The sequence below is a fragment of the Tursiops truncatus genome, chromosome 17 (assembly GCF_011762595.2).
Source record: "Tursiops truncatus isolate mTurTru1 chromosome 17, mTurTru1.mat.Y, whole genome shotgun sequence".
Taxonomy (NCBI): Eukaryota; Metazoa; Chordata; class Mammalia; order Artiodactyla; family Delphinidae; genus Tursiops; species Tursiops truncatus.
The window spans coordinates 8,336,282-8,350,669 of record NC_047050.1 but is presented as its reverse complement, the minus strand read 5'-3'; the positions used below and the strand labels follow the sequence as shown (position 1 = coordinate 8,350,669).

Genomic DNA, 14,388 nt, shown 5'->3' with positions numbered 1-14,388 from the left:
ATTTAGATTTCCCCTTATCTTTGCAGATACTTAAAGCTTCAGAAAGGCTGCCCCTACCACCACAGGAGGACCAGTTTACCCATACGCTGCAAAAGATGGCTGGGATAGATCTTGTGAAGTAATTTCTGAGCAGACCAAGATCTTTGGGAATGAACACTAAAGATGTTTTGAATGAACCATAGTCCACTGGCATTTTAGTGTATTTTTTTTTAGAAACAGAAATCACATGTGATGTTACATTCCTGCATGTCCTTTTCTGATAGCCTTAGTGGATCCATTGGATTTCTTTTCTTTTTCCTTTTGTGACACAGCTTTTAGTCTTACCTGCATTTATGTGTTTTTCAGACAATAGTTAATAATCGTATTGATGAGGTAGCAGCAATTGTCATGGCAGGATTTTAATATCTCTTATCCGTAATTAACACTAACTGTGTTGGGCTGACTTATATACACTGTGTGAAACATGATTTAAAACCACTAAGAGTGTCTTAAAGACACTGATGGGGTCATTATTAGCTGTGAAGATTTGCGTTGTATATATCTGCAGCAATACCTTTATAAAAAATGGCTACATTAGCTTCGAGTATTCAGGGTAAAGCTCAACATTTGAGATTCCTGTAGCTTTTAGCTTGTTAATTAGAAAAATTTTAAATTTCAATAAAAGTTTAAATTATCATGGTTAATTTATTTTTCAAAATAAGGGGGGAACGTTATTGTTAGGACGCAGGGGAAAGGAATGGCCTGTTATATCATGCAAAAATGCTTTTCCACACCTCAGAGTGATTGTAGAATAGCTGTAGTCCCGTGAGTATCTGTGTAAATTTTAGAAAGTCTCTTATCAATTACTGGTGCATAACGTAAAGGTTGTTCTGCCTTTGGCTGGTTAAGTAACGCCCGTACAATGCCGAAGCCTGCTCCGTGTATAAAAGTCCACCGGGCCTCTGGCTGGGTGATGTAGGCTGTGTGAAAAGTGCTCACAGGCCAGAGGCCCGCTGCTATTTGACAATGTTTGAGCCCTTTCCTTTCCACGCTGAAGCATTTCTTCTGTTTTTAGTGTGAGTAATTTGTGGCTCAGAAATAGCCGCCGTGATGAAAATACTCATTTGTTAGAAAAAAAAAAAGGTAGCTACACCCTCATTTTGAAAGGACCCTGAGCTATAAAAAAAAAAACTCTAAGAAGTGGTTTCATTTGTGTGTCCGGGGAGCTCTTGATCATGTTCACATTGTTTTAAGATAAAGTGGCATTTTTTTCTGCTTTTAGGGTCAAAATCAAAGAGATTTTATATTTTTCTCATTAGAGGTCATCGGTACAATGTAGTAAGTTATGCTGAACCGTAGTGTAGTGAAACCCAAAGTAATATGTTAGTAAAGAAGCAATAATTTTCTAAAGCTGTGATCTGGGTAATACAGAGTTGCTACTCAGAATCTCCTGAAGCTCTTACTCCGTATTGTGAATTATAGAAGACTACTTTTTATAAAGCCATATTTTTTTAGGGGAACTTAGGAGTGACATAGAACTGATAACTGCGTAGAATAAATTTTGCTGGATTTTTGCATATAATCATCTCTAGAACTCTGGACATTGAAGATTCATTATGCTGTGGTCAACTTCAAATACTTTCTAATTCCAAATATCTCAACGAATGAGACTTGTCTTTACAGATACATGCCAAGGTGGGCAGCATCAGTGGATTTTCTAAAAATAATGTAATCATCTTCTGTTGAATGTTATTTGAGTGCAATAAAATGCAGAATTCATCTCTACATTGTCCTTATTTTGAAGTATATTATTTTTTGTTTTGTTACATAACAAAATTGGTTCATTTTATCCTTACTAGTATTTTAGAATATTATAGCATTTTTGATGACTAAAATCACAAAGGCGTACCTTCAACCTCTTTCTTAACCTATTTCTTGTAGGTAATGTTTATTTATTTTGTTTCACATTTACTATTATGCTACATTTTTGGGAGCAGAATGAAAATGAAATAGCCCCTGCATCCATCCTGTGTAGGTTTTTGTCCGGCACCTAGAAGTTCTGATAATTCCCTGGTGCGGCCACTCCCCTCCCCTGTACCCTCTGATCCTCTGTTGACCATCACACGGTGGGGATATTAACTTCAGCCTGGTTGAGAGGACCAAGGAGCAGCTGGAAGGGCAGCATAGGATACAGAAGGTTCTCTTCTGATCTTCATTCTGTGGGCAGAAAAGGAAAACTAGACACATAGGGACGAAGCTTCTGGGGTTCTAGAAAGTGTTGTTTTCTCTTCCAATATGCCCAGAAGAAACTCTTAGAAAAAGACTTTCAGGCTAAGCAGACCACTTTTCCTGACTGCACTTACTCTGCTAAGTGCTGAGTTAGGGAGTCGAGTTTTCCCAGCACATGGGTGTTATTACCCTGCTTGCAGACAAGGAGACTGAGGGTCAGAGAGGCTGAAATGCCTGCTGGCTGAGGTCATTCATGGCCTAGAGTCTAGAGTGCTCAGGTGGGCACCAGGTGGAGGGCGGAAGCCATTGGAGGGCGGCCACAAGCTGGTGGAGGGCAGTTAGGTAACTAAGGAGTAATAGTCCAGGTGATGTTGTGATAAGACCTGACCTGGGGAAGCGCTATTGGAGAGAGAGGACGGGGGACCATGTGACTTAGTGAAGACTGGGTCAGGGAGAAGCGGAGCCCCAGGTCTGGGTCTTGGGGGGTGAACAGATGCCAGTGTGACAAGGAACTCGGGAGGACACACAGGCCTGGATGGAGATTAGCTTTGCCAACAAGAACTGGCCAGTAGGCAGATTAGCGCAGTAGCTGGAATATGATTGCGTTCAGAATAATTGAATATGCAAAAGTGATTTTTTTTAATGGTTGTATGACAGTTTTTAAAAGATTAAGATCCTGTTCTTTTTAGTAAGATTTTCCTTATAATGTTAAATAGTGTTGAAAAAGAAGAAGTAGGCGGGAGCCCAGAGCGAGGCGCACAGCGGAGGAGTTGGGATCCGGCGCAAAAGTTTCCTCCTAACTGCAGGCCCGCGCGCCACCACCAGGGCCGGGGCCGGGGCCCTAAACCTCGGCGTCCCCGGCCCCCCGCCACCTGGGGGGTCGCCCTCCCCGCTGCCGCCTCCTCTCCGATTCCCGCCTGCCCGGGGCCAAGGGGCTCTGCTGCAAGCCCCCGGCCCGGAGGGCGCCCCGGGGTCTCTGTGCCCGCCCGCGCCCGCCGGCCCAGACACCTGTTCGGCCCAGCCCGGCCCGGTCGCCGGGGGCCAGGATGAAAGTGACCGTGCGCCTCGGCAGGACCGGCACCGTGGTGCCCTGCAAGGAGGGCCAGATGCGTGTCCGGAAGCTCACGCAGCAGGCGCTGCAGCGGTACCTGAAGACCCGGGAGAAGGGAAAAAGGAATCGGAAGCTCTGAGAACACTGCGCTTTACTCTCCCACATGGCAGCCATCAGTTGGAGCTGAGGACACCTCTTTAGAAGGAATCATCGTGCTGTAGTCTCCATCACCACCTTTCCCAGCAGATGAGTGTGCACCCAATACTGCTTCCTTGTGTGCTGTCGCCTCAGGGTTCTGGCCTTTCTTTCAATCGGATCTCATCCATTCCATGGCTTCAGCTACCCTCAAGCACACACCTGTCTAGCCTTGAACTTGCTAGAACTCAATATCCACCAGCCTGTGGACTTCACCTCCTTGATGTCCCATATACAGTTCGAGCCCAGCCTGTTCTCTGTACATCTGCTCGTCCCCATTCTCCTGTAGCCTATTTCTCCATTTCTGATGCCACCATTCACCTGGTTATCTAATCCAGAAACCTGGAAATCCTTCATTCCTTGATGACCTCTCATCCTCCATATTCTACCACTTGTCTAGTTGGTCAGAAAGTTCCTTTGATGCTTCCATGCGCTCTTTGATCTGCTTCCTCTTTTCTGCGCCAGACCTTGCGTTTCTCATTCCTGCCATGGGGAACTGCAGCAGACCAGTTAACTGGCCTTTCTGCCTTTTCTAGCTCCCAACTCTTCCAGACTGTTCTCCATTGAGGACTTTACAGCTGCAAACATGTCTGGAGTATGGCTGGGAGTATTTGAATGGCTCTACATTGCTTTTAGGTGAAAACCCACTTTGCTTACCGGTCCAGTACCTTCTCTATTCCACTGTACCCTTTAAATTGGTACATGCAATGTAGTATTCTGTCACATTTTCCCCCACCCCAGGTAAATCCTGCTTATCTTTTGGGATGAGTCTCCAGTTGCCTCTTCTCTAGGAATTCCCTCCCTCCCTTCCCCCCTCACCATCACTTAGGGGCCTCATTCTCGTGTTCCTAGAGCTCCCTGTGCTGTGCTTTCATTTTGAAAACTACATTTACATTATACTGTCTATTGGTCATGGTCTAGTAACTTAACAGACAGACCCCGAAGGACAGTGGTTTATCCCAGCAAAGGGTTCTCTTTCCGGGTGGGAGGTGTGGGCTCTGACCCATACAACCACCTGTCCACCATTCCTTTTGGCTTTGGAGTTTTCTGCAGATCCCCTGCACTGTGCTAACTGATGAACAAAGAGAGTGTGGAGGATGCCACAGGAGACGTAGGGCCTGGCCTGGAAGTGGCAGACATCACTTTTGTGTCAGCATTCTACTGGTGAGACTGGCCATGTGCCCCGTCTAGATGCAGTGGCCTGGGGAAGTAGTCCACTTGGACATAGGAGAGCGACTAGCTGGGCTCTGCCACATGGTGCAGTCATTTTGTCTCTCTTACTCTACTGTGGGCTATTCAAGAACAAAGAATGAGTCATTTATTTTCCTATCCCCATTTTTTAACACAGTATCTGATATATAGTATGTATACCAGAAATGCTCATTAAATTATATCAAAGTCCACATCGTTTTCTTTCATAAAAATGAAAATGACCTTGTATTCAACACAATGTTTTGTAAGTTTGAAATCTTCATATGTGGTATAGTTTTAAAAAGAAAGTCTAAATGCAACTTTTCTCGATTATCTTCAGTTACCTCATCACATCCACACGTGCTGTAGGCAGTAGTTCAGCGATCCGTTATATCTGCCACACTGATTGTCTTTAATAACAGCTTCAAATTCTGACACGTTGACTCGCTTTGTAGATTTCTGAGAACTGAGCTCTGCAGTTGTGGATCGTCAGCAAAGGAACGTCATAATGTTTTTGTTCCATGCAGATTTGTGCCGTGCTGTCCCATATATTTGAACAATGTTTGATTTTCAGCATTTTATTCATTCATTTCATGTTGATTTTAAAAATGATTCTGGACTGTCAAAAGAAAAAGGAAAAGTAAATTATACAGAGCATGACTAACGTAGTATTGTTGTAGAGTGTGGCCTTCTGAATCCGTCTTAATTGTTTTGCAACCCTTGGCAAGATTCCTTAGCCTCTCTAAGCCAGTTGCCTGATCTACAGAATTAAAATTACCTTTCAGAGCTGATCGAGTTAAATGGGATCATCTGCATTAAGTGTTTAGAACAATGCCTGGCAGACAGTTAAATTTTAATAAATCATTTTCCTTTTTGGCGCATCGAGGGCCATTTGAGGTCTCCCAGGGAAGCCTATGTACAAAGAGTAAAGTAAAGCAAAGTTACGCTTTATTCTACTGTGCAGAATGCTAGTGAGGTAAGCTGGATCTCTTAGAAAACTTTACCTAAGCTAAATTTAAGCACTGCAAACCCGAGAAGCTAAAATTCCCTGCTCTGTGTATTTTCCACACCCAAACACGAGTCTCGGATCTCAGCATGCTGATGTGAGGTAGGGCAGAAGAGGACACAACCCACAGCTTTCGCCCCGGGGCCGGAATGATTGGGCTAGGCCTTCTTAGGGCAGCCTCTCGCCCACCCTAGGTATTGCATTGCAGGAGATACAAACACGGTGGCCCTGATTCCTGGGAGCGCACCTGGCCAGGGCCCTCCCACACCTATTTAAAAGGTGACCAGTGCAATCCACTCCTCCTTCCTTGGTTTCCCCCCTGGGGCAGGAAGATTTGTGGAGAGCCCTAAACTTTTCTTCATGACCAGCACCTACCCGTCTTCTCTAGTCAACTTAGAAACTTGCATTTTACGCGTGATTTTTAAAATTACACTAGCCATGTGTCAGGTAACAGATTACTGGAAGGTGTGGAGACGCCCAGCCCTCCTGCAGGCATTGCTGGTACCGCAGAGAGAGAGCTCTTTGGAGATGGAGACTTTTGATGCTTTTCTTCTATCCTGTATCCCTGATGCCTACAAGAGTGCAGCTTAGTAACCGATGTACTGCCTGGACTGATAAGGACGGTATATATGAATAAGATCAGAAATTCTAGAAAGTTCAGTAGTGATCTAGAAGTCTTTTATTTATTTATTTTGCGGTACGCGGGCCTCTCACCGTCGCGGCCTCTCCTGTTGCGGAGCACAGGCTCCAGGACACGCAGTCCCAGTGGCCATGGCTCACGGGCCCAGCCGCTCTGCGGCATGTGGGATCTTCCCGGACCGGGGCACGAACCTGCGTCCCCTGCATCGGCAGGCGGACTCCCAACCACTGCGCCACCAGGGAAGCCCTAGAAGTCTTTTTTATTTTATATCCTCATACCTCCTGAAGCACTGGCTAGTGTGTATACAGCCATCGTTATAAAACCCACTCTTTGCAAAAGTCAAGACCTGCACTTCTCTTTGCCTTCGTTTCCCTTGCAGCAAAAGTAGAGGCTGGCACAGGAGAAAGAGCGTGTTTTGGGATTGTGTGCACCGCTGACCTTGATGACTTGGGCCCTCTACTTTCTCAGCTTCCGCTTCCTCCTCTGCACGAAGAAGGAGATAAGACCTTCTGCGGAGGGTGTCGGGAGACAAGAGACGTGCCTTGTGCTTGGCACCAAGCTGGCACACTTTTAGTCAGTTTGCTTCCTCTCACCTGGGGTCTCAAAGGAGAAAGACACTCGATGGATAAAAATCCCCCTTGCATCAGGAGCCTGCCTCAGATTTACTTCTCGCCTCCAGAAAATGAAATGTTTTATATGAATGAATGTGGGAAACTGGGGATGAAAAAATCCAATGATCATGACTGCAACCCTGAACGCACCCTGCATGGCACCCGCACCCTCTCACATCTACTCTGGGGAAAGAATGGAATCTATGACTTTTTAAAAATTAATTAATTTATTTTTGGCTGCGTTGGGTCTTCGTTGCTGCGCATGGGCTTTCTCTAGTTGCGGCGAGCGGGGGCTCCTCTTTGTTGCAGTGCGCAGGCTTCTCATTGCGGTGGCTTCTCTTGTTGTGGAGCACAGACTCTAGGCGCGCGGGCTTCAGTAGTTGTGGCACGCGGGCTCAGTGGTTGTGGCTTGCGGGCTCTAGAGCGCAGGCTCGGTAGTTGTGGCGCACGGGCTTAGTTGCTCCGTGGCATGTGGGATCTTCCCAAACAAGGGCTCGAACCTGTGTCCCCTGCGTTGGCAGGTGGATTCTTAACCGCTGCGCCACCAGGGAAGTCCCTGGAATCTATGATTTTTTTAATCAATCTCCCAAACTCTGCCCCATCCCCACTGGAACTCACGCATACACATCATTCCTAGGAATTCTCAAAGGCTAGATAAGTACCTACTGGGACAGAAATTAACTGGTCTACCTTGAAAATTAACTAGATCCTAATCTGTACTAAACCAAAGGCCAGATAGGAGGTTATAAATGCAGAAATGAGCTTGTTTACACAGTCAGGTCATGTGCTGTTGTTCCCTGTCTGTGGTGGGTGTTCTTCGGCCTGTCCAGGCTCTTGGTGGGTTTTGCTGTGCTCGGCAGCCCCATCCGTTGGTGGAGAGACACTAGCTGTGATGAACTTAGTGAGAGGCTGATACAGCCTCTCCTCAGCAGGTGAGCTATAGCACACCTGGGCTCAGTGTGGGCATCCCCACTGGGTCACCTGTGGATGTATGAAGTGCTTGAGGAGTGAGGCTAGTGTTCTCAGTAGGGTGGCATCCTGCATTCCTTGAAAGCACACAGTGCCTATTATAAAGTAGTATATGGCTTTAGGAGGCAATAAAAATATTGGACAGGCCTTGAGGAGGGCTTCTCCTGACCCACTTTGCACCCACAGGGGCACTTACTGTTGGTGAAGGTGACCCTCCACCCCTTATAGACCAGGAACATTCAGCCTGGTGCCCAATACCTACTTACTGCTCAGCGACTTTTATAAGTTATTCAGATTCTTAATATTTTATAACAAATTGCATGTGTAAAGAATTCAGGATTTAGGAAAATTGAATGGTTTGCCCAGAAATATTTTTCTGTTTTTTTAAATTGAAGTGTAATTAATTTACAATGTCGTGTTAGTTTCAGGTGTACAACAAAGTGCTTCAGTCATATATATATATAATTTTTCAGATTCTTTTCCATTGTAGGTTATTACAAGATATTGAATATAATTCCCTGTGCTGTGCAGTAGGTTCTTGTTGTTTATCTGTTTTATATACAGGAGTGTGTATCTCTTAATCCCAGAAATATTGTTCTTAAATGATATTTATTTGAATTCATTTAAAGATAGTCCTGTAATTTGAGATATTGAATCATGACTCTCACAGTACTTATTTTGCTTTGTCTTTTCAGAAACAAATAAGAAAACAGATGATCCAGAAAAAAAAGAAAAAGGTGAGATTATCAAATCAACGTTTCAAGTATACATAGGGAAGAGTTACTGAATCAATACTATCCATGAATAACATGATTTTATTTTATATCACTAGTTAAAATAAATTGCCAGTGAGTTTATTATTTCAATGATTTTATCAACAGACATTAATATTCTCCATAAACATTAAAAGCTAAGGCTCTGGAGAGAGATTGGCTTCTAATCCTGGTTTTGTCATTCACTGTACATGCATTTTGAGAATTACTTAGCCTCTGTGCCACAGTTTCCTCTTCTGTGATATGGGAATAATAATAATAGTACCAACTTCCAGGAACTGTTTCCACAATAGTAATTAAGTGAAAATATATGTAAAGTTCTTAAAGCAGTGCCTAGCACAGGGAAAGCACTTAGGAAATGTTAATTATTATTGTCACCTTTGTTGACAAAGGTGCTAAGTAGAGAGATCCAAGGTAGAGAGATCCAAAGATTATTAGAACGTGTTCTTTTTTCAAGGAACTCTGAATTGTTGGAAAGAAAGGCATGCAAACAGTTACATCCATAGAAAACGTCATCTCTGCCTTCTGAGAACTTATGACAGAGGCATTCTAATAAATTTAAGAATGGTGTAGCATTTTAATTCAACTCTCACAAAGGTCATTAGAGTGAGGAGCTATTAAATTTATAGTTAAATTTATAAATATTATATGGATGATCATATAATAGTGTTTATACTTTTAGAGTCAATTGAATGATAAAATCGTCAATGATTAAACATTATTGGAGTTTCAGGAATGGCTTTAATTTGTGGTGATAACAGAAGTGTTTACGCTTAAAAGGTACAGTTCGAGTGAGGTCCAAGATCTTACTTACTCAGTATGTAAATACTGCTTGAGTAGATGGAGTTACTGGCCTGTGGCCATTATTTTATAGCCCTTAGGCTGGGAACCAAGCGTTTAGCTCATGCATTTTTTTTTCTGACTAGTTGTTTTTAATTTTATATTAAAGTGATATACAGGTCTAATTTTTAAAGTGTGACTTATAAAGAAAAATAATATTCTTCTACCCTACTACTCCCTATCCATTTTTAGTTGTTTCTTCTAGTACTTCCCTATGCATTTCTTTTGTTTTAATTGAAATACAGTTGATTTACAATGTTGTGTTAATTTCTGCTGTACAGCAAAGTGATTCAGTTATACATTTATATATATTGTTTTTTTAAATATTCTTTTCCATTATGGTTTATCATAGGATATTGAATATAGTTCTCTGTGCTATACAGTAGGACTTTGTTGTTTATTCATTCCATATATAATAGCTTAAATCTGCTAACCCCAACCTACCAATCCATCCCTCCCCCACCCCCCTTTCCCTCGGCGGCCACAAGTCTGTTCTTTATGTCCGTGAGTCTGTTTCTGTTTCATAGATAGGTTCATTTGGGTCATATTTTAGATTCCACATTTAAGTGCTATCATATGGTATTGGTCTTTCTCTTTCTGACTTCACTTAGTATGATCGTCTCTAGGTGCATCCATGTTGCTGCAAATGGCATTATTTCACTCTTTTGTATGGCTGAGTAGTATTCCATTGTAGATATGTACTACTCCATTGTACATAGTAGTACATCTTTATCCTTATGTCTGTCAATGGACATTTAAGTTGTTTACACCTATGCATTTCTAAATAACTTCTGAATTCCGCAGTTTTCTCCTCCATGTTGGAAACCGTTGGCTGGCTTTTATATATAGATGACTGGGATTTCACCTGCTCATCTACTCACACAAGCTCTCCATGCTGCCTTACCTCCCCCATCTTCCACTAAATTCATGACTTACTCTGTTGGGTAGTGATGAGTACTAAGGAGAAAAGACAAAGCAGAGAGGAGGGTATCAGCAGCTTTTGATAGAACTGATCACTTCCTGTCCTCCGGAACACTTCCTTCCCTTGGCCTGCAAGATGCCACGGTCTTCTGACTTTCCTCCTCTCTCTACTGTTTGCTTTTTCCCAGCCTCTTGGGGTGGTTGCTCCTTTTCGCCCTGACCCTCAAGCATTGGAGGCTCCAGGATCAGTCCTCAGAGTGTTTCTCCATCTACACACACTCCCTTGATGATCCCATCAAATCTCATGGCTTTAAATATGTCTTTATGCCAAAGACTACTGCTTTAACTGCAGGCTGGGCCTCTTCCCTGAACTCTAGACAGGTATGTCCAGCTGTCTACCTGATGGCTACCTGGTGCCCTCAGTTGGGTATCAAATAATCGCAACAAACTTAAAAAGTATAAAATGGAACTCCTGACCTTCCCCTGAAAATACACTCCTCCTACAAATCTTCTCTTTCCTGCCTCCCTGTCATTCCATCACCAAACCCCGTCCTCTCTTCCAAATGGATCCTGAATCCAGCTACTTCCTGCCACCTTCTCCCGTCTGCCACCTGGGTCCCAGCTGCCACCATCTCTTGCCTGATTATTTCACTTGCCTCCTAACTGGCCTTGCTTTGTCTCTATAATCTTTCTCAATTCAGTAGCCACAGTGACCGTTTTCAAACCTAAGTCGTATCATGTTGCTCACATGCCTCCAGCCTCTTCACATCTTCCGCAGGGTAAAACCGAAGTCCTTTCCAGTGGTTTACAGCCCTCACGCATCGGGTTCTCACTCTCAGAAGGTCTCTGAGGAGGTTAATGATGTGCTCAAGGCCGCTGTGGGAAGACTTGGCTAAGAGCACTCCAAGCAGAGAACAGTCCGTGCAAAGGTCCTGAGGCGGGAGCGAAGGCCTGAGAAGCTGGAGCACCCCTAACAAGCTGAGAGTGTGTGCAGGGCAGTTGGAGAGAAAGTCAGGGGCCAGACCATGGCAGAGTCAGGATTGGTTTCTCTGTGCAGTGGGGCGCCACGCCCAGCCCATGCAAGTGCCTGTGCAGAGCAGAGCCTTTCCACTTCACACTCTGACTGCTTGGCTTCTGGGAGGCTCACTCCAGCACCTACTTGCAGAGATAGAGACGGGAGGCTGGGTTGTGGAGGTCACTTATTGCCGACGTAAACAGGGACAAACCCTGCTCCAGACGCTGTGCACAGCGTTCCTGTGACCTCAGGCTGCTCACTCTGCAGGGCTCCGTTTCCTCCCTGGGGCTGTGTGTCCCTCTGCACTGCCCGGTTCCCTCTGGTACCCTTTGCACAGCTTTACCCTCCCGGGGTTCTGAGCCTAAAGCGATCTTTCCAGTGGCCTGGGAGGTGGGCTCCCTTGGCTATTTCTTCACGGAACCTGTGGAGAGAATCCGCAGCAGCTGCACCTGACCGGCTTCTCACTCCATCATGTAGAACTTATATTAATACCTATATCAGTACCAACCGAGGGATGTTGGCAACTGAAGTCTTTTATTGATTGTGACATCCAAGAAGAGTCTTAGGATTAAAAGACATAATGAATCAATGTTACCCCAGATTTACTGAAAATCCTATTTGAGCAAATTGTCAGCTTTGGGAATTCCATCCGTTTTTTACTCAGATAGATTCATACAGTGCTGTTAACTGGAAGGGCAGAGGGAAGGGGAAATATTCCATTTCTGGAATATGTGGTGAAAAAATTGAATGTTTTAATAGCCAGACATTAATTTCATAATAATAGACATGGAGATTTTTTAAAATAGTAATTGTAAATTTGTCTCAGGATGAACCATTAGGTTGTCTAATTTTCTACCGCGTTACCTCCCTCAAGTTCTTTATCAAAGAACCACGGATGAGAGGGGGAAGATATTATTTTTACTTAGAATTAATAATTATATGATCCTTTTCTTTTAGAGAATCAGGTTTAGTATATTTTGATAGAGTCATAGGTGTGGAATAGGGCTAATTCCAAAACAGGCCCTCTTTGGAGGTGCCAGCTTCTTAAATTGAATCAGTTTATTTACATCTGTTTTAGCTAAAATTGCTATATCAGTTTCTCCCCACTGGATGTCATCTTTTCCCACACATTCCATATTCCACAGCCACAGAATGGGATCGTGAGTAACAAAGTCATGCAACACAAAAATGGCTTATGAAATGTCCAGTTCAAACAGTTATTTTTATTCATCCATTTATTCAGAACATATTGAGTACCTGCTATGTGCCAGGCCCTGTTTTAGGCACTGGGGCTAAAACATTCAATAAAAACAAAGTCTCAGTTCTCGTGGTACTTATAACTTATATTTTAGTGTATGTGTATGTAGGGAAGTATATAATTTTAAAAAAATAGAATATAATATGCAGTGATAAGTATGAAAAGGAATATAAAAGAGGAAAAGAGTACAGAGAATGACAGTGGGCTGGGGTGTTGCTCTGTTGATGGGCCTCTTGGACAGTGACATTTGGAGATGCAAGATGCAAGGGCGTGAGCTCTGCAGCCACCTGGGAGAAGTGAGTTCCAAGGGTGGAATATGAATATGAAAAACATATTCATAGTCCCTCGGGGAGGTGTGCTTAGCACGTGTGAGGATTAGTGGGGAGGCTAATGTGGCAGGTGAGGAATATGAAGGGAGAGAGAGAGGAGGGGGTGAGATCAGAGGGGTTATAGGGTCCAAATCACATAAAACTTTGAAGAAGGGCTTTGAATATGATCTCAAGTGAGATGGGAAGCCATTGGGAGATTCTGAGAGGAAGATTGATATGATCTGCTTTATGTTTCAAAAGGCTCATTCTGGATGTAGGGATGCAAAATTGGAAGCAGGGAGGCCACTTAGAAGATGCTTGCGGTGGTCTGGGCATGAGATGGTGACACCTGGGATTAGGATGTGGGGTAGATGTGGCGAGCAGTGGTTAGATTCTGCATATATTCCCATGTGAGGTCTGTAGGATTTGCTAATGGTTAGGATATGGGGTATGAGAGAAAGGAGTCAAACGTGACTTCTTAAAAAGCTGTGCGTTAACAAATTCATTGAACGTTAAAAGTATGCAGTGTGTTACTGATTTAATACATGTCAAATGTCAGTTATTAGAACAGGATTTGTGAGCCTTTAAAGAAATTTGAGGAGCAACAGAATACACCCATGCCTGCAAAAAGGGAATGTGCTTTTGCATGTGTTTGTATGTCTCTGTGTGTGTGTGTGTGTGTGTGTGTGTGTGTGTTGTGTTAGATAAAATTGCTTCTGGATCAGGGTCTTTTCCAGAAATTCTCCTTTGATTTAGACTAATATTTAATGTCCCACTATATTATTCATTACAATTAAGGATATGCTTACTCACTAAATTTTGTGAACGTCTTTAAGAAGGCATTTAAAGATTTCCTGGTTACTATTTGTGTTCTTTTAAAAGTAATAGTGCCTCAGCAAAACACCAGATGGCACTAGAAAACAAGTCACATTTACAGTAACAAATGACGTTTTTTATGCAACTTAGAGAAAAGTCTGGGGTGGCTATATTGCTGCCCTTAAATCAGCTTAATGCAACCAGTACCTCATGTGGATATTTCTGAGTTTTCTGTGATCATAAGGAAAATAGAGAGAGAGCCAACAAGGGCAATAATCAAGCCTAATTAAGAAGTTTTCATGTTTTCAAAATATCAATATGTCTGTCTCCATGAAGATTTTCCTGGGATTCTTACAACTGTATATAACGTATTTGAGCAAAAATGGAGAACATTGCCCTGAGGATTAAAAACCAGACTCCTTACAGCAGCACCTGAAGCGTCTCAGGGTCTGGCTCCTGCTTATGTCTTTCCTCTGTTCAAAATGCGCTTCCTTGACTCCCCACTTCACAGTCACAAACTCCTGTTCCTCAGAACTGAGCTTAGCGATGACCTCTGCCAGGAAGCCTTCCCTGACTACACCCCCAT

General features: G+C 43.4%; 1 protein-coding gene across 24 annotated transcripts in view; it reads left to right on the top strand.

Annotated features, from left to right (window-relative positions):
• The window catches only part of ASPH (aspartate beta-hydroxylase), a 418,870-nt gene that overhangs the window by 94,559 nt on the left and 309,923 nt on the right, over positions 1-14,388 (top strand). For all 24 annotated transcript variants that reach the window (XR_012327192.1, XR_012327191.1, XR_012327194.1 and 21 more), the window contains one exon: positions 8,567-8,608. Coding sequence is in view for 8 of the 24 variants with exons in the window: in XM_033843144.2 (XP_033699035.1) it covers positions 8,567-8,608 (42 nt within the window). In the remaining 16 variants the exon portion in view is untranslated. The remainder of the gene's footprint in view (positions 1-8,566; positions 8,609-14,388) is intronic.